General features: G+C 36.0%; 3 protein-coding genes across 5 annotated transcripts in view; 2 read left to right on the top strand and 1 right to left on the bottom strand.

Annotated features, from left to right (window-relative positions):
- Window positions 1–638: 638 nt before the first annotated feature.
- On the top strand, window positions 639–4124 carry LOC128674003 (uncharacterized). The gene is made up of 4 exons (XM_053752214.2): window positions 639–835; window positions 2539–2703; window positions 3230–3389; window positions 3711–4124. The coding sequence occupies exons 1-4, from the start codon at window positions 755–757 to the stop codon at window positions 3806–3808; spliced, it is 504 nt and encodes a 167-aa protein (XP_053608189.1). The 5' UTR covers window positions 639–754; the 3' UTR covers window positions 3809–4124.
- A 425-nt stretch (window positions 4125–4549) lies between these two features.
- LOC128674001 (uncharacterized protein) lies at window positions 4550–14384 on the top strand. Of its 2 annotated transcripts, none has more exons than XM_053752212.2 (5): window positions 4550–5178; window positions 9013–9118; window positions 10152–10337; window positions 10763–10913; window positions 11337–14384. In XM_053752212.2, the coding sequence occupies exons 2-5, from the start codon at window positions 9038–9040 to the stop codon at window positions 11429–11431; spliced, it is 513 nt and encodes a 170-aa protein (XP_053608187.1). In that variant the 5' UTR covers window positions 4550–5178; window positions 9013–9037; the 3' UTR covers window positions 11432–14384. The 2 variants fall into 2 exon arrangements, with proteins under 2 accessions (XP_053608187.1, XP_053608185.1); XM_053752210.2 differs by lacking the exon at window positions 4550–5178 and adding an exon at window positions 5551–8561.
- A 426-nt stretch (window positions 14385–14810) lies between these two features.
- LOC128673999 (visual system homeobox 2-like) overlaps window positions 14811–22760 on the bottom strand; it is a 98999-nt gene continuing 91049 nt past the window's right edge. For both annotated transcript variants that reach the window (XM_053752206.2, XM_053752207.2), the window contains 3 exons: window positions 19274–19404; window positions 18771–18950; window positions 14811–18282 (listed from right to left, as the gene is read on the bottom strand). In XM_053752206.2, coding sequence (XP_053608181.1) covers window positions 18184–18282; window positions 18771–18950; window positions 19274–19404 — 410 coding nt within the window. In that variant the 3' untranslated portion in view covers window positions 14811–18183. The remainder of the gene's footprint in view (window positions 18283–18770; window positions 18951–19273; window positions 19405–22760) is intronic.

Genomic DNA, 22760 nt, shown 5'->3' with positions numbered 1-22760 from the left:
TTGTTTAGTTTTCTTAAAATTTCGTATTTGAACTTGGATTTTGTTAATAAAAATATGTCCAAATTTGAAAAAGTCTTAAGTATTATAGGTGTCTACAATTCTTGATAATACAGATTTTTTTGCATATTTAGTTGTGTGACAGGGAACGTGAAACAATCTGCGATGTCGAAGTAGGCGAGGCTTATGTATTTCGGTATTTATACGTCAGGCGACATTACACAAACGTAAACCGTGAAAGTATGTCAACGTGCTTTTATATACACAAGTAGGTGTGTTAAAATTATTTCTATTATCTTTCTTCATTATATATTAAAGAATATTTGAAGTTTCCACTTTCAAGTTGCGTTCAACTTGACTACACTTTGACTAGCGACAGGCTTTTCGCGCCATTTCATATTGTGCCGAAAGTGGTCGGTATACGAGTAAATGATCTAATTCGCTGTATGCTGGGCGGTGAAATTGAGATTCATTATTGACAGGTTGCTAGCCCATCGCCTATGAGAAGAATCTCCAATTTATAGCATTTCCCTTGATTAACTTTTACAACCTTTGCGAGAGGACCAGCAGCTGGCATGTTTTATGTATTTATTATATTCGACTCGTAGGAAACTACGTCACAACTTATCATCGCATCGTCGTATCACAGTGATAACGCGGCTTCAGGGAAAAGCGCACGCGCCATGACACAGTTTCATTGTAGACTAGTAGTTTTTGTTGTAGTCCTGTAGTGATTGTAGTCAGGTAGTTTGTAGCCATGGGAGTGCCGATCGTGAAGAAATGTTGTTGCTGTGTCAGCTTGCACACGGGGACTCTTGTGATCGGGTGTCTTTATTCCGTAAGTTTTGTTTTATATTGATGTTCGACGACGAGGACGAGTGACTAACAAAGAATACTTTGGGCATGTTTTATCTGTTAATCCCAAAAAACATTAGACCACAACCCTTACGTGCTTAATGTTTATTTTTAATAAATAAATAAAAACGTATTTCTTGTCATGCTTTTGCTTCACTTCTTGCTACCTTATTCTAATCCCTTCCTCCTGTTTTTTCCTTTTGCATTACTTCCGGACTTGTTTCCCCATCGTAATAATAATGTCGCCCCGAATGCCCGGGATTTGCGTACCTAATAATAACTTTTACGTTTTAAAGTCCCGGCTGTGATATTAGGACCGGTCGCCTGCCTAATGTCAACTCTTTTTGGGAATTGTGTTGTTGCCTGTCAGCTGTCAAGGACATCAATAGTCCCGTCGTTCGTCATCCTCACTTGTTAATGGAGTGGTCTAATTATAGGGCGGAATAACACGTCACATCTCTGTCTGCTATTGTGAATAACAAAGAATATTTCCTTATCTTTTTTTATGAAGATAAAATATTTAATATTATTAAATGAAATATAAAATAAATTATTTAATGAAGATTAAATAATTTATTTACAAACTTCTTACATAAAATGCATTTACATAAAATGTCAATTTAAAAAAAATTGACGTTGTAAATACAGCAGTCAAATAGAAACAGACCGCCTCGAATCGTAGTACCTACTTGATGCAAATGTGCCCATGACGCTTGAGAGATTTCCGTTGACGGAAAAACGGACGCTTTTTGTCTATTAGTTTGTTTTTTTTTTTTGTGAAAATAAAAAAAAAAATTAACAGATTAGGTATGCCTCACTAGAAACAAGAATTTCATTTCAAACTTGATTAAATCGATAGTGACCACCAAAATCCGTAAAGTCAACAGTGACCACATTGTGTTATAGAAAATCTATAATACATCCTGCTAAAATTATTTTTCCAGGGGTGTGTGTATAATTTATTTCCGATAGAAAGACTCCTTAAGGTGCGGAAATCGGTAGTATACTACTAGTGAAGATAAGATACTGTATCAGGATTCTAGTGGCCTTGGGCCGGCTGGTCTGGTTGCACCTTTGCTCCGAGCACAGTTATCACGCTTCTGTATGAGTCTACTTGTTTGACTCGCAAAGCTACACATATCTACACTAATAATAGGAATTGTTTGAAAGTATTCCGTATAAATTTGTATTATCTTCGGAACTAAAATCCACTCAACTAATTACAATAAAAATAATTAAATATGCCATTAATTTTATTAAATTTAAATTTTTAAATGGTATTTTTATGCGAACCAAGTCGCGAGCAAGACTTAGGCACTACCACTACATCCTACTAATATTATAAAAAGTTTGTGAAGATGCATGTGTGTGCAAACATGTATGTTTGTTACTCTTTCACACAAAATCTACTGGACGGATTGTTATAAAATATGGTACACGCATAGAATATAACCTGGAACAGCAAGGGAGCGAAGCCCCGGGGTGCAGCTAGTAGTATATAAAGAAGTCGCCCTCCGCGTGTGTCTCTAGCCTTTAGCTTAGAAATAAAAAAAGAAAAAGCAAATTATTTTAAACCACGCAACGGATTTTGACGTAGACTGATATTTAGACTATTTATTCCCGAACGTTTACAGGCCTCGTGCGAAACCGGACCGGGACGCTAGTAAAATTATATTACGGTTGCAGATATGGGCGCTCGCGGAGCTGGTGGGCTACATACTCCTCGTGACTCTTCGGCCGTTAGACAGAGAAGGCGTCTCCACACACAAGCAGGTGTTGTACATGGCTGCTGCGACCGTCAGCGCGGTGCATCTAGCTGTGTCCATACTATTGGTCATTGCTGATTTGAGGGTAAGTGTATCTATAGACAAAAACATACACATGTACGGGTTTTAGCAGATACTACAGATTTTCACTTACCATGATACTGACAATATCAATTACTTGCTTCCTTTATTGTCCATTCTTTCATAATGTTTATAAGCTTGATTTTGTACATGTTCGCTGGTTATGGGTGCTCCTTATAATTATGTCACTTAAGGAGATCTACAGTCGCGATGGTTTAGACGAGGTCGACACTAACCTATTGTTCCATTTACCGGCGCTTCATAAATATATTTATTGAACCTCACATAGAGGTAGCATAAAATAGTAGCCTTCCAGCCTTCTTATTAACCATAGGTGCTATGTAAGAACATTCACGAGTTAATGGACTAACTACATGGTTACTTGCCAATGCCTCTAAAGTGCCAAATATGAAAATTTCCTGCAGATCCTAATCCATAAAAGAAAACATTTACAATTAAATTACAGAGATTTATGATGGAGGCTTCTGCTTGCCACGGTAGACAGAATTAAAATAATTTCAAATTTTCAGAAACTGGCATACATGACCCTACCCTGGACTATCATCACGGGCATCATCACCGCTGTGGTCTTCATAATGGGTCTCACCGGCATCAGCCTCGTGCTACAGGACTGGTCTGAGATCATGATCGAAGATGCTGTATTTGTAGCTGTTCTTATTGTGAGAGCCTGTACGTACTACCTACATATTGTAATTTCCTATTTCCCTTTCGAATTCCTGCCTCATAGAATGTAGAAGCTCGGTATACATTTCCATCTCAGCTCTTAAATTGCATGATGGTTCTGTCTCACCAGCTCAGTTCCTTCAGAAAGTGTGACACTCACTACTGATAATCAACATTCCTAAAGATATTACGCTCTTTTTTTCTCCAGCCCTTTTCAGCCAGACAGGTGGTGTGACATTCATATTATTAATTGTTTCCTCAACTCAAAGTTGACACATTGAAAGACTTAGGTATTTAGACTTTATTAAATTAATGTCTCATCTCCAGTTGTGTCTTCGTACTGCATCGTCGTGGTCCACAGCCGACACAAGGAGATAATGAACGAGAAGAGTCCATTGAAGGGCGTCCGCTATAGAGCTGTGTGAAGAGTAAAATGTTTTGAATACAATGACGCTGTCATTAGGCGTGCTGCCCTGCTGATTTTGGCGAAGCCTTCATTGAAATGCTACAGAGCGAAAATTACTTTATTTATGCCTCTAAAGTAATATGCAGGGAATAAGCTCGTAAGACATAATAGATACAAGAGATTGTGGAGGGTGGAGGTGCGGTATCTATACGGAAATCGCGAAATAAGTATGGATCGTTTTGATGACGCGACAATTTATTTATTATTGTAAAAATTGAAAATGTCCCAGAATTCTACTGTTATAATAGAAATAAAATTCTGTGATTTTTTTATTATTTATGTATTGAAGTATATACTTAAGTAGGTTTATTTTTTATGTACACAACTAATTAAGTAGTATAAATTATATAGATACCTAGCTAAAAAAATACTATCTGCTTTTAGGTCTATTGTGAGTTAAATTTCTACAACGCGCCAACTTCTACTTTGTTTTTAGGGTTCCGAAAAATAATAAAAAAATACTATAAAAAGTCTATGTGCACAAAAAAAACTTATTACTAGTGGCCCGGCCCCATCTTCGCACAGGTGCAATGTTATGCATGTCATACATATATACACATAAACCTTCTTCTCTTGTTTATTGCTTCTCTTGTTTATTAAAAAAACCGGTTCCGTTGTTTTAAACATTTAAAGCATACATAGGGACGAACAGACAGTGGGAAGCGACTTTGTTTTATCCACAGACAGAAGAACAAAATATTTTATCTATATAGGTAATGGTAATGATGTCAAGTTCCAGTAGCTACAAATTTTTGCAGAAATGAAACGCAACAAGACATATACGCACTGTCAATGTCAATGTCAGGATTTTAGAATCCATTGAAGTGTTGCCACTTCAGTGACCAATGAAGATTTTAAATTTCAATACAGACTCAATAATTTAAAAAAATATATAATAACGTAAGTTACTTCGTTTATTTGTTTATAATATTTATATAAGACACTGTATGTATACTGACAACAAATCTTTGAGGGTTTCGCAAATTATTTGAGGGTAAAGTGGCAACAAAGTTACCGGCCGCCTCCGCACGTCGCCCGCTCGGTGCCTCAGCTGTCGGTCGCCTGTCTGCTTATTTATATAAGTAAGCTTTTTTATAGAGGCGGATTAGGCGGACTTTCCTATATTCATAGTTTTATGAATACTTTTCCATTTATTAATTATCCAAAAAATATTCAGTGAAAATTATTTCAAGGCCACTATCAAATACAAAAAGTTTACTTGAGTGCACATGATATTTTGGCGATGTTTTTATTTATCTAATCTCTGAAGTCCTGTAAGTGCAGAGCTACCAGTAAGAAGTACCAAAAGTCAAAAACTGTAATTATTAGGTAAGTTATTATAACAAATATTAAATTTATATTGATAACTTTTATATAAACACCGACGACAATGATTTTGTGGTAGATACCCTAGCTTGGCGCCGAAACAATAAACCGATCTGAGTGTGATTTTTTTAAATAGGTAGGAAGTTAGCTGTGTGACTTTGCAGATTGTTTTAGCTATATTTCCTCATGGTGTGGGGATTTTTGTCTAACGATACAATACAATAATCCTTTGTTGCACTTAATAAAATATAGGTAGGTACAGTTACAATCATAAATTAATTATATTCACAAAAGGTGGCTTTATCCTTTGTGAGCAACTTCTTAGGCAACCTTTTGGAGAAATACAAGACAAGAACAAAAGTTTACAGTGTAGGTACCTACAGGTAGTTATATGTATAAAATCTCCTTGTGTGATCTCTCCTTTTGATGTAAAAATACAATCTCAGGTCATAAGATTTTATTGTTTATTTCGAATTAACCTGTTGATCACACAGAATTGAGACAATAGGGAAACAATTGTTTGACCAGTGCATTTCCACCGTTTCAAAGGGTCGATGTTAATTCGATTAGACATTTCGTGGGTGTGGCAAATGCTGCCTTCGACAGAGATTTGTGGAAAAAGGAACAGGAAGCCCACATGTGAGACATTGATAAGATGAAAAGGAAGAAACTACGGATTAATACTCAATTTTTTTCAAAAGGAAGATCACTGTACCTACTGTGACCTAAGTGTTGATCTATACATGTTACAAATTTCAATATATGTCGGCAAGTATTTGCTTACACCACAGCTGTCACCTGATTGCATGTAGGTAATGTTTCTTATCTCTGTTGCTAATGTAACACTTATCATTTTTTACTTCTTTTAAGGTATAGGTACCTATGTACATTTTCTCACAGTTTCCTTTGCTAGTAGCTTGTTTCATGCTAGTACTCTTTATTATACTGAAGTCATAGTTATTCTACAACTAGATCCAGCAGCTTCACCCGCAGTTTAATGTATTGTTGGTGTGTTTGTTACACAGACCATCAAACCCATTTTTCATCTCTGAAATTGTAACAATCAGACAAGGGATGTCCCTTCTTTCTTCTGTCTTTAGTTATGTTAGCAACCGTCAATGTCATTGTTTCAAAATCTTAGCTCCATCCATAGATCTCTATCTAGCTAAACCTGGTCTTTGAAGTTTACTTTGTAAAGGATGAAGATGTGATAACTTATGTATTAATTTTCTTGTTGTAATAATACCATTCAAATTACTAATTTATTCAATTTTTTTTTCCATAAGTTTTCTGTTACTTTTACAGTCTTTTCAGCATCTAAGCCAATTTATTTTTTTACTTACTTTTGCTTATCTTTATTACCTACCTTATCTGTATTTAAGTCAAGTAGGTAATTTGTTTTATCTATTCAATACCTAGTCACCATGTATATTCCAAATGGGAAGACGTTGTCCTGGGCTTACGGCCGTGAAAATGAAATCTGCGCGCGTTTTCACTGTGGGTGTGGGCTTTCCACTTTTGTATACACATCCCGGCAAATCGCGCCATCACCGAATGTGATGCATGCATATTTCAGTAGTTTTTTCTTCTGTTGTACCGTGTCAGTAAAATGTATGTATGATATGTGTAAATCCTATTTTACTCTGTGTGTGTCTGGCAGTGAAGTGAATATTATTATCTAGCATTAATATTGTCTTATTGTTGCTGTGCGGTCGCGCGTGCCGCTGGCAAGGACACGCTCTGGATCACTCACGGGTTTTGAAGGGAGGTGACCATATTATGGCTATTAAGTGCTGAGTGCCATACCTACCTGTATCATGGTAAAATCAGAAAATAGATGCATACCTTTTTTCCCTCGGGATTGAGGCCTTGTGCGTAGCTAGTATTGAAATAAATGGTTCCTAGAAATGTCAAAATAGGTACAGCGAATCAACAAAAATCTATAATACCTACTTACAATGCGTTTGTTTAGATACCTAATTAAAAATTGGTAGGTACGCAATATCTATATTGAAATTAATGTATTCGCACGTAACAAATTAATTATGTCATTTCTTCATTTTGATTTTTTGTATAATCATCATTTAGTTCGGTTCCACTTTACGTTGCAATGTTGCGTGCTGGGGACACAGCACCTAATGGTCTAGATCAAAATGGTACATACTTTGACAATGAATAAGGACAGAATTAAGAACTTCCTTTGTTGAACTTAATAAACCTAGTCAGTAAAAACAGTAAAAAAGCAAAAATTGCTAAGACGCTTAAAGTTCGTGTTGGCAGTTTTGTGCATTGTTGACACCCTGGAGTAGACTTAATTCACCACAGCCGCCGACCAATCAAACGCCAATATCCGCAGCATTCGCAGTTGATGAACTAGTTGTACGCAATGCTACTGAAATAAAACCACAGAGACCCGCCCTGTGTAGTACACTCTCGTTGAAAAGTGCCTATTGGTTATAGTTTGATCAACCACTTGTCGTTATTTTTTGATAATTATTGTTTGGATTTTATGTAGATTTCACTAAATTTACTTTTTCTTACTGAAGTAATGATAAAATGGAGCTATTTTGGCGCAGGAAGCTTTATGAAAATGAAAAAAGTAAATTACGTTCAAAACAGTCATAATCCAAATTTATTTTTCAATTGTTTTCTTGATAAAGAATGGGAAAATAATGTTCTGCGTTAAATTCACTTTTCTGCCAAGATGTGCTCAGTAAATAATAGTGGCGGCGCCAGACGCGACCTTGACAGAGAACAGCCCAAGACCATCGGTTGTCATGTAGCGGTATTGCTGGATGAAGTTTGGTGTACATCATAAGCGGAAGCGGGTTTGTCACTGAATTTCATCCTTTATCTTTTTATTTTTTCAATACCTTTATGGATCACTCATCTCTGTGTCATCTGTTATGTATTAGTTTTTGAAACGCGGAAAACAGCTTGTGTTCAGGCAAAGTCGAAACGTATATCGAGTCAAAGGCAAAACGTAAGGTAACGCCTCACTACACCTGGATAATATTTTCACAGACAATTATTCACAGATGATTATTTAATTTTACCTTGCACAGATAATAAAGAATACATTACATCCATGCTTCCTACGTTTAAGAACTTCACAATGGCTCAGTTCTACTTTGATTGCAATTCGAACATCGTAGTTTTACTTCGCATCACAGAACATTTTAGTATCTTTTAATGTACGGAAACATTGTGTCCTTGAAGCCGTATTCGTAATTCTCTTATGCTTTGCGTGCTGTGCTAGCTCGCAACAATTATGCGAGAAACACGACCGTTTAGTTATTTTGTTGTCGTTTTGTTCGCATTTCCATGTTAGGGCGGCGATGACAGGGCTCAGTAACGGTGCTGAGTGCAGACATGGACGGACACGCGTGAGTTTTATATTAATAATAATATAAACTTTCAAAAATAATACCAAAAAAACATACGTTAATACATTAAAAATAGGACAGGCGTACTTTGAAAGAATAATAATATATATTTTTTTCTTAACATTGTGCCACATGCACAAAAAAAAAAAACAAAAATGAGCTGAAAAAAAAGCTGAGATGAAAAAGCATTCTCAATATACTCAATATTCTAATAATGGCTTTGCTGTTTCCCTTCAGCCGCCGTATCATAAATCGATAATATGTCACAGCGACAATAAAAAGATTGCCTTTAAAAGATTTCGATACGTAAATCAAAGATTCTACTTTTTTAATTAATTGCCAGGACTAAAGAAACAGCACAATATTAAACCGGTCTCGTCAACTAGATTCTGTACCTTTAGAATATCACAAAAAATAGTAATCATTAGGTATAAAATGTATCTAATTGCAGAGATTCTCAGCAGCAAGAGATCAAGATGGGAGTGCCGTACATCACGTCGTTTTGCTGCTGCATGGGACTGGATGTCGGCGCCCGGAGCGTCGGCTATCTTCATCTGGTGAGTGGACTGGATACATTCATCTTCCTTTATGTTGCAATTAATTTCTTGGTGAAATAGTTTATGACCGGGTGCACGGGATCCCTTTTATTTCGCATAATTTTTTTATCCTAATTTAATTTTGCGTAACGAGTTACATAAAATTGTAAGCATAAAAATAGGGAATATTTGTGAACCGCCTATCGTACTATAAAATTAACGTTCAGACGTATATTATATAAATAAATATGCCTAGCGTGTCAGCTAAACGAAATTGACACGCTCGGCGCATTTGCTATATGCAGTTCTATAAATTATGTCAAAGCGCAATGAAAAAACAGGGGCATTTGCGAATGTTTGCGAAAAGACATGACGTCAGAAAACATATGTAATAGTTTGTCTTGTTACGTACGTCGTTCTCTGTCGTTTCAATTTAGTCCACCCAAAATAGACTCATTTCATGTAAATATGCGTTTGAAATAAAATATTCTATGTTCCATGGCCATGATCTGTCTATTGTTTATTCAGAATTATAAGTACAATATTACAGTATTTTAAATGCTGTTACGTATGCTGCTTTTAATAGAAAGTCTGATTGTATTTAAATTTGTATTTTTGAAATGTCTGGCAACACATTCGAGTGTGGTGTCGTATTGTATTTATCAAATGTACCTAGGTAACTATGAATGAGAGAGAAAAAAACATGTCAAATGATAACATTATATAACAAATCCACAGAGTATCTCGAGTTTAATTAAACTTAGTTAATAACATCTTAAATGATAGCATCTGAGAGCCCACTAGATTTAACACCAATACAAAATTTATTCTATTCTGTATCAAAAAAATGAAAACGTTCGTCACCGCGTCATGCACAGTCGATTATCTTCAGACTATAGCTATACCTACTGACAACAAACAATTAAATAATATAAATAAATATCACACGTATTAAAAATAATAATAATATCACACGTATACAGATGCACTACAAATATACATGCTTTGGCAATTACTACAAAATAACAAAATATTCTTCGTTACTAAATTCCAGATAGCATCAATCGGGCTCACGATCCTGTGCTCGATCTTTACGTCGGACTTGAACAATAAGAGGGGCACGGTCGACGACATGGGCGACCATCTCTACTCTAAACTGTATGTCATCACACTAGTGATCACTATAATATCTGTGGTGCACATTCTACTTGCGTGTATACTGCTAATCGGGGTCTATAAGGTAAGGTCTGATTTAAAATTCTACTACACTGTATGTAGGTATATTTTGTTGAAAATAATACTTACTCAATATTATGTATTAATTTAGTTTCATTCATCCACTAGTCTCGAGGTCAACATTGATTGGAAAACTTGATTACTTTTTAAGCTATTTTCCAATTTGATAAGACGTTGCAGGATGAAATCTAGTTCTGCGTAAGATTTTTTTTATTTGTGCTCTGCTGATCCTGGCGCGGCGACCGAGACATAATGGGTCACTCATACATAAAGTCCCAGAACAAGAGAGATTGCAATCCCTTTATTTATAGTACCAAAGATTTATTTTATTTAAACCAAAGTTTGCTTAGAGAGGTACAACCATATACAGATAAATAATATTATATATATTTTCGATTGACCGTTGCTGACTGTATATTAATATTACAGCGCAGTACCCTTCTTTTACGAGTCTGGGTGTGGGTGATGTCCACACTGTTGGTGGCCGCGTTGGTCTACATCATTGTGGCGGCCGCGAAAGGATTTAGCGCTAGTGGATCTGAAATCTTCATCGCCTTTGCTGAAGGAGTTTTATTCTTTGGTGAGTCACAATATTTTGCTTAAGTTTTAGTACTTTACAAAAATCATTTCAAGAGTATTTACTTTTTATCATTCACCTTTTTATAACTAAGTACAGTCGACACCAGTGACATTGCAAAATCGCCCTTATTACAATTACATTGAATTTCACGAAGGGTAACTTGATGTCGTTATATTGTACGTTAAATACCATCCTCCATAAATCCTGAGTCCTGTTTATTCCATGAACGAAACTTTCAAATCTAAAAACATAATACTTCTATTTGGACAGTGGTGAAATAAACACACAAACGGTTACTGTAACAAAATGAATAATATAATTAGTTAGACAATAGACACCATAATAGGATGCTATAAATAAAACGTAAGTTATATTAACATGTTTAATTTTTTTAACCGTATTATTGTATTTTTGTTGTTTCAGCCATTGTTATATACTGCATCCTTTGCGTGAATAGCTACTATCTGAAGTTGAGGAGTTGCGAAGACATGGAGGGCCCTGGCAAGAGCGACTACTGAAGACATGTTAGTACGAATTTGATACGTTATTCGTCGATATTTGATACGTTTGTTTCGCGAAAATACGCCTAGCGTGTAAGTACGAATTTTCGTAAGTACGTTTATTTCGTGATATTATGAGTTTTCTAAATCTGACTCATTGCGTTCATTGCAGGAAAATGCGCATAGCGTGTTGGTATCTACGACTTTTACACTCGAATTAATTCGAGAAAACTCGTCTTATCTAAGTACGACGTTTCACACGTTTATTGCAAAATAATACGCCTCGCGTTTTGAGTCCAGACTACGTCGCGGTCCTGGCGTGATTTTTAGTCATAGCGTATAAGTTGTGATGATTTAACACGTACTTATTACACGTATTTATCGGCAGCGGAGGATACATGTGAGTTTGGTACTCGGAATGATTTACTAAGCGAATGGTTTCAAGATTTTTTTAAATATATTTTTATACCTATACATTTTTTCTTGATTCAGAAAGTTTTTCTGAAAACTCTAACGCACTTTAGAAGGTTGACAAATTTTAACGCTAGTGATACTTATGAGAAGTAAAAAAATGAATTACAAGAATTACTTATAAAAAGTTGCCAATTGCATATTTATTAAGACCGTGTAACTGCCAAGCTTTATGTGGTTGTATGAACTGCCTTATTTTAGATGCTTTTACATTGTCTATTGATATTTAAAATGTAAGGTCGCATATTAACCGTAACACTTAAAAACGTAGTTTTTTACTTTGTCGCGAACAGACGGACTGACGCTGCAGAGGACCTTGTTTTATAATATTTAAGTATAGGGATATGCATATATGTCTGATTGTTGTCATTATGCATACATATTGATTTATTTATATATACCTATGATTGGAATTTTTCTGTAAATTTTAACGAAGTAAATTCTATTCTGTAACTACTGATTAAGCTTCACCTAAAGCCTTTAAAACATTAATGTCAATAATAATAAATCATCCCAATTGAATGTCGCCATTTTGGTACTGAAAGTGGCGTGAGCATCTATGGAGCTACGATAGGACACAGTCGACATAATAACTATGAATATTGATTTTTGTGTATTTTTATTTCTGCATTTAGCAACCTTGATTTGATAAACTCCTTGTTATACTAACCTATTTGTCTTCCTTCCGAGATGGTTTCTATCGATAGTGAGTGATAACATTTTCAGTCACGATTTCCTTCAGTTTTATTAAGTTGCAGTGACAGTTGCAGCGGTTGATGGCAGACCAGAACGAGACAAATCTCGACTGCTTTCGAACGTTTTTACCACACATGTGTTTTTAAACTTTTATTTAGCTCACCCCGTATGTTTTTAATATAGTCTAGTCACCATTAGTCTTCTGTAACAACCGTAAATTTCTTTAAAGTTTCTACGTGGTTTGACACATTTAGCTACTTTTTTATATATGCTGTTAGGATGCCTTGCACTGCACTTCAAAGGCCATAGAAAACTAACAGGTGACAAAATTTGAAACGCCAAAATCTTGCCAAATATTAGGTTATTTTGCATCGCGTACGTGTGCGCACAAAACAAAACTCCAATCAAGCTTCTCATGTTACTCACAGTTCGTGATGATTCTAGGAATCATCACGAACTGTGCAACACTTGCGAGTGGAAACACTGGACAGCGAGTCACGTGAATTTATACAACCATAGGTCTAAATTGTCTGTGGTGAAAGTATTATCTTTGAATCTTGTTTATTATTGCTGTGATTGCTTTTGGTTGGCTATGTAAGACGTTTAGTTATTCGTTACTCTTATTATTTTTCAAATACCAATCAGTTTGCAGCCATTGTAATATTTTTTTATTTGGCTTTGGCATTTATTACGTGCGCCGGGACGGCGGAGCCGTCTTAAGCCATTATATAGTGGGAATCAGCCTAGTCTTGATCTACTAAAAACGTAAGCAAAATAATTTTGTTATCACTTTATTTATTTATTCTTACTTTAATTCATAAATTTAAATACTCTAATGTGAAGTGGCCGGAGACGTCCGCAAACGTCTTCGTTGGTCCGTCTTCATCTTGTGTTTCATTATTATTCTATTTTTGCAAAGCTGTGATTATGGGTGTTGTTTAGATCTTTTTGTTGTTTTTAGAATTCACTATTCATTTGTTTACGTATTATTACATATAGACTGTGCACTTATAGATCTATAAGTGATATTTTGATAATAGTAGAAACAAAATCTTGATAGTTTTTAAAACCAATGAGAACGCATTTTTAATATTGATATAATTTTTTTATATTTACTTTTGTATTGAGCTGCTTTGTCCCCATAGATGTCTGGATGAGTGCATTTTGTAGTTATAAGACTATTAGTAGTATTATTACTATTAAGAAGTGTAGTTGTGTTTTGTATACTAGTGAGCACATGCGGTGATGAACGCGGTGTGATATTGAATGTAATGTTCTCATACGGCGGGCGGCGGTATGCAGTGGCAGCCCCTCAAGTCGACATATTTGGTTCAGATTTACTTTAAATATATTTGTAATGATGTAAAAAAATGTTTACTTACAAAGTAATAAACAGTTTTTACTTTTACAAAATAAGTAATAAGTACAAAATTCGTTATTGGCGAATAAATAAATAATAAAACTAATTAATTATGCGATAATACGAGTAAATATGGGCCAAATGTGCCGAAAAACACAGTCATTAGTTTTATTGCATTCTCTTATTGGGAATCGAACGAGTACAATTAAAATGCAAGACAATAAAAATATTCATTGAGACAAAATATTTTGAATTGAAATTGTGAATGAATATAATTGTTGATAAATCGGTGCGACATGCCAAAATTAAAATTTTATGCCTTTTATAAGACATAGTTGTAAGATTTAAGAAATTATTCTATATTTACCAATTTATATTAATTAAGACATGTTAAATAAGTGCCATGCGAGGAATATTCGCTTTTATTAAATGACTTTGCATTCATTTGGTGGTTTTATTTATTTAATGAAATATTAATTTCTGTACTTGACATATTTCATTAATTTGTTTATTTATCGGTGTTAAGTGAGGAATTAAAAGTTCGTTCAAATTAAGGCTATATAAGAGTTGTTGCTAGGTTATGTTTACATAATTTAATCTGCCAGTTTTATTGCAATGCCATTTGGCAATGCAATAAAAAAGCCAACTTGGCTTTCAAGCATTTTATTTTGGATCTGTTATTTATTATTTACACGATAAATCAACTGGTCCAATCCAAATCCTTTATATTGTTTTTTGTTTTACTTAAATCAATAAATGGTTACTTCGTTTTTAGCTAGTTATCCGCACGCGGTGAAGTGGGGCCTAAATATTCTTTACTGCTTGACGTTCAATATAAAATGGGGTGTTAAAAATAAAACATTGTACCTATCAATTTAATTTATACAGTTTTATTCATCGGAATGACTTAATATTAGGATGACTTACGTTATTATAAATATATTACAACTCTACATAAGTACGGTACTGTAAGTACAGCTCATTACAAAATAGGCTTAGCATAGCGGCTGGGTCGGTGGCGGTCAGAATTGTCGAGATAGAAAACGGATAACGTAAAGCTGTGCCCCACTGCTCCGTTGTGCTTCGTTGCGGCAACGCCGGACGTTTAGCTCCAGTGTGCTCTGTGGTTCTCTTTGTCACTGACGTAAGTTGACAATTCATTCACTTTCTGCGTGATTCCGCCAACAGACGTCAACGTGACGGAGCAATGAGGCATGGCTAAAACGGAGCAACAGAACGTCAAAGAAGTTAAATGTAATTAAGATTTCTATGTTGCTTAATAGTGATTACTGTGAATAATATGAATCTTGCGAAGAAGTCAACTTTACTTACGTTTAATTAGGCCGTAATTTGTTCGTTTCATAAAATTTATAAGGCGTCATGACTTCATCATTCGCTCATTAAATTTTGCTAGTGAGGATAAGACATACACACACACAATCTACAAAAACATGTCAACAATAAAAAAATTCGTCTACTTACAGACAAATATTGTTTCATTACATATTTTTGTTTGCATATTATCCGCCATTTTTTTTGCTAGAGAAACTAAGTGTGACGACACTTCGGCAGCGAAATTTGTTGAAAACATTCAACAAAAATAAGTTTTTGTTGAATGTTTTCAAAATTAATTTTGCGATAATACGAGTAAATATAGGCCAATTGTTTTTTTGAGACTGCTTTAAATTCAATAGTTGATACTGTACTAGTTTACTATTATTTAAAAATACAAATATCGTTACATAGAAATATTAATTTATATTACTGTACGTAAGTACAACAATCAAAAATATATGTCTACTCTTCTGAACGCCACCATGTGAGTTACAGCATAATTAGAAGTAAACAGCACAGCACATAAGAAAAGTCTTTATCGGAATGTTTCGATGTCAATTCGTTCAACATTTGTAGAATAAATAGGTAATTATTTTTTTGGGGAATTTCGTTGTCATTTTTTTGTTGTATAAGAAGTTATTTTAACGATTTTAATTCAATATATAACAAATAACTTCTTCTACAATAGTTCAAGAGCCTCCCAACTCTCAGAGCGAAAATATCTATAATGCTAATATTTTTGAGGGTAGGTAATATTTCAACGAGTGACTGAATTCAAATTTTTATTTTTAATATTAATTTTGGTTACAAAAATACTAACTTGGACACAGACCGCGGCTGGCGAGAAATCGACAAAACTGTGACTTACATAAATTAATTCAAATTGTTTTTGCATAATATTTGTTTCAGTGACAATATTTGGTAAATATTTTTTTATATAGTGAGCTGTATTTTATCATACATTAAATGTTTGACATTAGCAAAACCACATGAAAAGTTACAATATTGAACAGCGTACTGGGGCTAACCTATTTTGAATATTTGTTTAGGATGTCGACTACGTGCGCGTCATCACTGAGTGGTCATTCCACAACGCGCACTTTATAGGCACGTAGGATTTTTTTATTGGCCTATATTGTAGCATCAGTTTAGTTATATCTTCGCTAACTCAAATTCATGTCCCTAAAATTAGTTAAACAGTACTTATATAATTTTCAATCGAAATATTTTTGTCACTCGTTTTATTATTCCTCTATTTTAATGGACCTGGCTCCGATAAATTTTAACAATAAATAGTACCGTTTATAACCAATTTACAGTGCTGTTTGAATCTTAGTCTAGTGAGCACAGCGCTACTGAAATACAGCGTAGGGATAAGCATAAGACTTAATTATTCTCATCCAGAATGTTGATCGAATTTATATTTGAAATGTAAGGGTATGATTACAATTACTTTCTCAGTTTGAATATCATGCTGGGGCAATTGGGCGTAATCAATTTTATTATTATAATCCGATTGAAAATCCGGTTACAATAAAATTGTTCCTGTTTTCATCAATGATCGATAACTTTCGATATTACAGGTTATCAGATTAAAGAGATCAATTACATTAATCTTGATTTTTCTCCATAGATTACAGATTATTTTTTGCAACCCTGACCGGTTTGGAAACGAGGGCAATATCACGTCTTTATTACTTACGTGGTAGACAGAGCCAGCTTTTCGTCAAGTCGGTTTGCACCTGTAGGCAATTATAAGGCCGTTGATAGATGTCTCGTGACTGATGGCTATGTCTACCCCGTTAGGCAAATAGTAAACATAACACGTACCTAAATGACAAAACTTGAACCTGGGTTAAGACTAGACTAGGCTCGATTTATGTATGAAGATAATGTGTAACAAATCACCATTATAGAGCAAGGCCGCCTTTACTTTAGCACATTGTTCGGTTAAATCACGGCCTGTCTAATTTTGTACGAAGAAAGGACTGTAATTTGCATAGTATAAAAGTTGCTCACGGATATATAACTTAGGTACGTCTCTAGAATCTAAAAAGACCAGATGCAGAATAATTATTATATCTTATGTTATCTCCACTTTGTAGCTGAACATGATTTCGGTAGCAACACGGCCGGCTCTATGTTAAATTATTCCTAAATTCAGAGCCACGCTACTACGAAATCATTCATATACTAGGTGCTGAACTTTATACAGTCTCTAACACAATGCTACACTGATAATGATAAATACTTAACCAAAGGTATTGCACGAAAACGGGAAAGTTAAATAGTACATCTAGCGGCTACAATGTACATAATTACACTTATATAGTCTTGAAACGCTACATAGAATAGTTATCACCACAACTCCTGCGCAAGCGCCACGAAAATTAGATACTTCCAGAGTTTTAACAATCCACAAGATAAATTTGATGACCCTGAAGGACTTTCACTTCTTGAATTTCATATTGGGGTTCTTATGAGGTATGTATAACTTCTTACACTGTATCCCAAGTAGGTCATAATCTGAAAAACCAACTGGCAAACTGTCACCTTATATTTACACAAAAATAATCCCCCGGTGGACCATAGCGGAATAGCGAGTGCTTTTCGATCCCCGGAGTATTGAAATAGGGTATCGTATCCTAGTGGAACGAGTGAAAATATTCACAAATCTTTTATAATTCAATCTTCCCTTAGAATCTTCCAAAGGAGTCTCTAGTCTGATTCTTTGATCATATTTGAAGCGAAGAGATACCTCTGTTGTTTAGAGTCAAATTCTTTTCATACTGGAAGCGAAGTTTCTCTTCCGACCTTACACCAACCTATGGTCATGGTCAAGTCTCACGAAGTGAAGTCTAATTTCCTCCAGCTCCAGGGCTTAGGGCTTCCCCTCGGGCCCGTGCGGTCAGTAGAGGTGCGCGAGGGGGGGGGGCTCCGTGCCGACGTCGATGTCGGCCGGCCCGTCCTCCTCGCAGCTCGCCGCGCTGCGGGACAGACCTCGCACCTGGAAGACGATATATACATTTAGTGATGGTTTTGGATGATCAGAAACAATATATCCTCAGGCATAACAGACCCTCGATCATACAACCCTCTAAAGTGCTATACGTGCATCCGAAATGGGGCATGTTCAAGTCTCACGGCTCGACGATGTCTTTAATTTTGTACCTCAAGATCAAATGTTTATCTCACTAATAGATCTGAAAATGTATGAGAAAATAGTTGGTATGTTATGCGACTGCTGTTGTCGAGAAAAAGGAGTTTACTTCTGCCTTTCTTTTAAGGGATGATATCAATCAATCCCAGTTCAATATCTGCACGGATCTCCATACGATATGGTGATAGCGAATTTTCAATGAATTTGGTTGGTTGGGTTGATGTGCTGTCTTTCGCTCTGGGTTTATTCACCGCAATTCGTTCTTCATAAGAACTCAACTGGCCTCAAGGACACTACTCTTGCTTTATCAAGCGAACCTTCGCTGCAACAAGTACCTGAAGCAGCAAATTGTTGGACAGCAGCCTGGCCTGGTGCTCCTGCGCCTTGGCCCGCAGACACGCGATGCTGTTGTTTCTGAACGCCTCGGGGTCTTCGTACATCTCCCGGGGCTCCGGCGACGCGCGGCCCTTCGCCGACGAGGATGCTGTCGTGCTGCTGGCCGGGGAACTCTGCGCCTGCAATAGTCAAAATCGACATTTTGATATACAAAGCAGCACGAGTACGAATCGAACCTAGAATCTTTCCACCTTTACCCTTTGGGCTTTTACCTAGACGATTATCATAAAAAATCGATTTAAAGTATAGGAACAGATTACATTTAATTTAATACCAAGGTATTATATCTAATCATAGACGTTACTTATATACATCTGGAAATATATATATGTCTGTTAGTGTGTACACATGTGTACGATATATATACGTGACCCGACATGCGCTTGCCAGTTCAACTTAATGATTCTCCGTATTCATATAACAACGTTCGATAAAAAAGCACCTGTGTATCGTGCACGTCGTGGTGGTGCGGTGACGCGGAGGTGGCGCGGTCGGGCTCCGCCTCGGAGCCCTCGCGCTCCGACCCAGACTCCTTCAGGTGCTGCGCGGCTTCGATCGACTTGCGGTGCATGCCTACGGACAGGGAAGATATTATTATTATAAATGTACTAGCTGCGCCCCGGGGTTTTGTTCCCGTGAGAATTTCGTTTGTTAGCCCTATGTGTTATTCCAAGTTATATATTGCCCGTGTACCAAATTAGTTAACATCCCGTCCAGTACACCCCGTCCGTGACAGTTCCATGCTCATAAGCTTTGCATTTACAATATTAGTAGGAGAAGTAGGATTCAATTAACGACTACGTCACATGTGTCATGTAAAGCAGCCGTTTATTACGGAGTGATCATATTGACTGATTATTATTATATTTCTTTGTCATTACATGACATTGTCAGTACACATAACATCAAACAAATAACTGTAATTCAGTTATGAAACTGATAACGTGATCCGATAGTCAAAGTTTTAAATAATCAAAAAGGTTTTCAAATCACAGCGAAATATTTTATCTTATTATGCGGATCTCGAGATACAGAAACCCTACATGCAAACTTGATAAAGCACATTGTTACGTGCTTTATCATATATATGTATTTGATGGTAGAACCACTCTACAACCGTGGAGGTAGCTAACAGGTAACATAACAGGTAAATAAATCAAGAATGTGAATTAACAATTACCTAGCCATTTATTAATGTTATGCTAGCGTACGTTTAACAGGACTGGCGGTAAAATCACACTTCATAGTAGGTGAGTCATTCATCAAGTAGAATAGTATAGTATCGCAAATAATCCCAAGTACCCGGCAAAATCCACAGGAATGTATAATGAACGGTTGTAAAGCGGTGTCAGTATATGATGCAGCTGATAAATATTCAGCAGGAGGGTCGTAAAGCTGACGCATGCACCGCCACGCTGTGTGATGGCATTCGAAGACGTGAGGATAGATTCTGTTCCTAGTTGTGTTTTTAGAATTTCATTTTTTTCTAAGGAAACCTTTAATGAACAATACGGATACTCACGTGTTATTTATCGACGGATAAATCAACTATACTTTCGGTCTAGTAACCCTGGTAGTAGACCTTTTAGGAAACGTTTTTATGAATTACGAACAAATTCAAACTGTAACATAAGAGAGAAGGAAATAACACAACACTTATATTTGAATTTGTTGTAAACTTTTCGAGTGCATGGGAATCACGTAAAAACTATTGAAATTTGCCGCGCGGTTTGCACTGTCCACGCAAAGTTTTGTGATATGGTTGCATGAATGTTACTAGATAGATTGCTATGGAAAAGTAGAGTAGTTTATTGGGAAGAGTAGAATGAGAAAACACAGAGGTACTCCATGCAGTTGCTCCAAGTGCATTTCCATCAAGCAGTTCATTAGACATAAAGAGACCGAGAAAATTATTCTGATTGAAGGCTACAGCGGCCGTCTGTCAGCGCGCAATATATCCAGTTTACGGCGTTTTTATAACCGCTGCTGCCGTGCATGCCTAATCAGGCTGCCATCCCAGCGCGGCGCGTTCATGTCCACAGACTAGCGTCGGGGGAAATATATTAGTTGTTCAGAAAATTTATTGCAATTGGAAGCAAAACCTACTTATTTATGTTCAGAGGCTTTGATTGTACCGATGATGTTCCAAAGGTTAAGACGCCTGTACCGTACGACCATTGTTCGAATCCGTACTATATGAGTTTGTATACCAATCTGACTCGTGTATAGTGAATCCGAAATAAATGATTATTAGGTATATTCAACTGCATTAGGGCGGTGGTCAGATGCCTCTCCATAGATTCGATAAGAAACAAGACTATAATAAAATTGTGAAAGAGTTTGACTGACAGCTTGGATAATAAAACCAAAGGGTTTCTTCACCGAAATTAAAATATGTCATATTAATTATTTATGTGGAGCAAATTACGACGTTTCTATATCGTCCGTTACTCCAAAGGAAAACAGCGAACCCTTATTTATAAATTGTCCTCGGAAGTCAGCGATATTTTCTAGTAATAGTTAGTTTTAGTTTTTTTATCGTCACGTATCCTCATCTTTCCGAATTATGTCCCTCAAAGTCTAACTTCAAATGCGGATTCTTATCAACATTTTATATAAATCAAGTGATTTATCCGGGTGTCTACCACTGCAAATGGGCGAAGTTTCGGGTCGAAATCGGCGAGCTATGGTAATGACCAGTTACCACATTAGTGGGGCACATTTGTTTCCACCAGTAATTAAGCGTTGAAAGTTTATGTAATTAGTAGATACCCGGCTTGATTGACTTTGGGTACTCGCTATCATTGGTATTTAATGACTTTGTCCATATTAGTCTACTGATAATCATGCTCTATTTATAATCTTTAGTTACCCTTTATATGACTTTCGTTTATACTTTCTCAACCAGATGCTGCGCTGAGGCAATAGTCTTACTGGTGGCTGAGATTAGATCGTCCCGAGTATATCATTGTTTGAGGAGAGGCACCACACTCGCACAAGTTGTGAACTGGCGAGACTGTCCTTGCACCGGTCTACTTGTCTTCCAGATAGAGTAAACCACCAGGTGCAGCTTCTCTGGCGGCGACCCAAAATTTGCTATTATATACTTATTGTGTTATTATCCGTCGTCTTCTCCTATATTTAGTTCAGGTGTCACTTCTTGTGCTTCTTATATATTTTAATCATTGAAACCAAACTGATTATCAGTATTCTACATTTGTTTTTATCTGTATTCTGTATACAATTTTATCTGTATTCTGTAAATTGATATCACATTCGGCATATATATTTATTTATTTACATATTTTCCGCTAGTCATGCCAGCGCCTCGCGACATAATCCCAGTGCTTTTTTCTGTCCCTACTATCATTTTGCCATTAAATTGTTGACAAACCGCTCGACATTTTACGGCCAAAGTGTGCCTTTTGCTAGAACTAATTTCTACACCGTTTTATTTGCAAATGGCTCTTATCTTTGATTTTATTTAATTGTTGTCTCCGATTAAAGGCGTAAGTTGGACAAAGAAAGGTACTTTGTGAAATAGCTCTGAGTGACAGCGGACGTGGGATTCCCTGAGTGCAGAATTCAATGACACACGGAGTGCACTCGGTTTCACTCAAGATAATGGAAAGGCGGCGAGATGAAAGACCACAAAGCGAGAGGGTAATAGGCAGATAATTCTGATGCATTACTGTCCATTTGGCAGGCGAAGTCGAGTGCCAGCTAGGTAAGTGTCGGATCATAAGTTACATCCGGCAAAGATGAGATGTTCACATTGATATCGTTGCAGATATTATTGTGATTGTCTTAATTAAAATATATATGTATATTTTATGATGTTTAATTGTTTAAAAAAATATATTTGTTTCAAAATTGAAAACTATTTTATTAAAAATTGTTACATAAGGAAACTTATGTTTAAGTATTTA

Source organism: Plodia interpunctella, chromosome 12 (assembly GCF_027563975.2).
Source record: "Plodia interpunctella isolate USDA-ARS_2022_Savannah chromosome 12, ilPloInte3.2, whole genome shotgun sequence".
In the NCBI taxonomy this organism is placed as follows: Eukaryota; Metazoa; Arthropoda; class Insecta; order Lepidoptera; family Pyralidae; genus Plodia; species Plodia interpunctella.
Note: the sequence above shows the minus strand (reverse complement) of the source record. Positions and strands in the feature narration are given on the sequence as shown.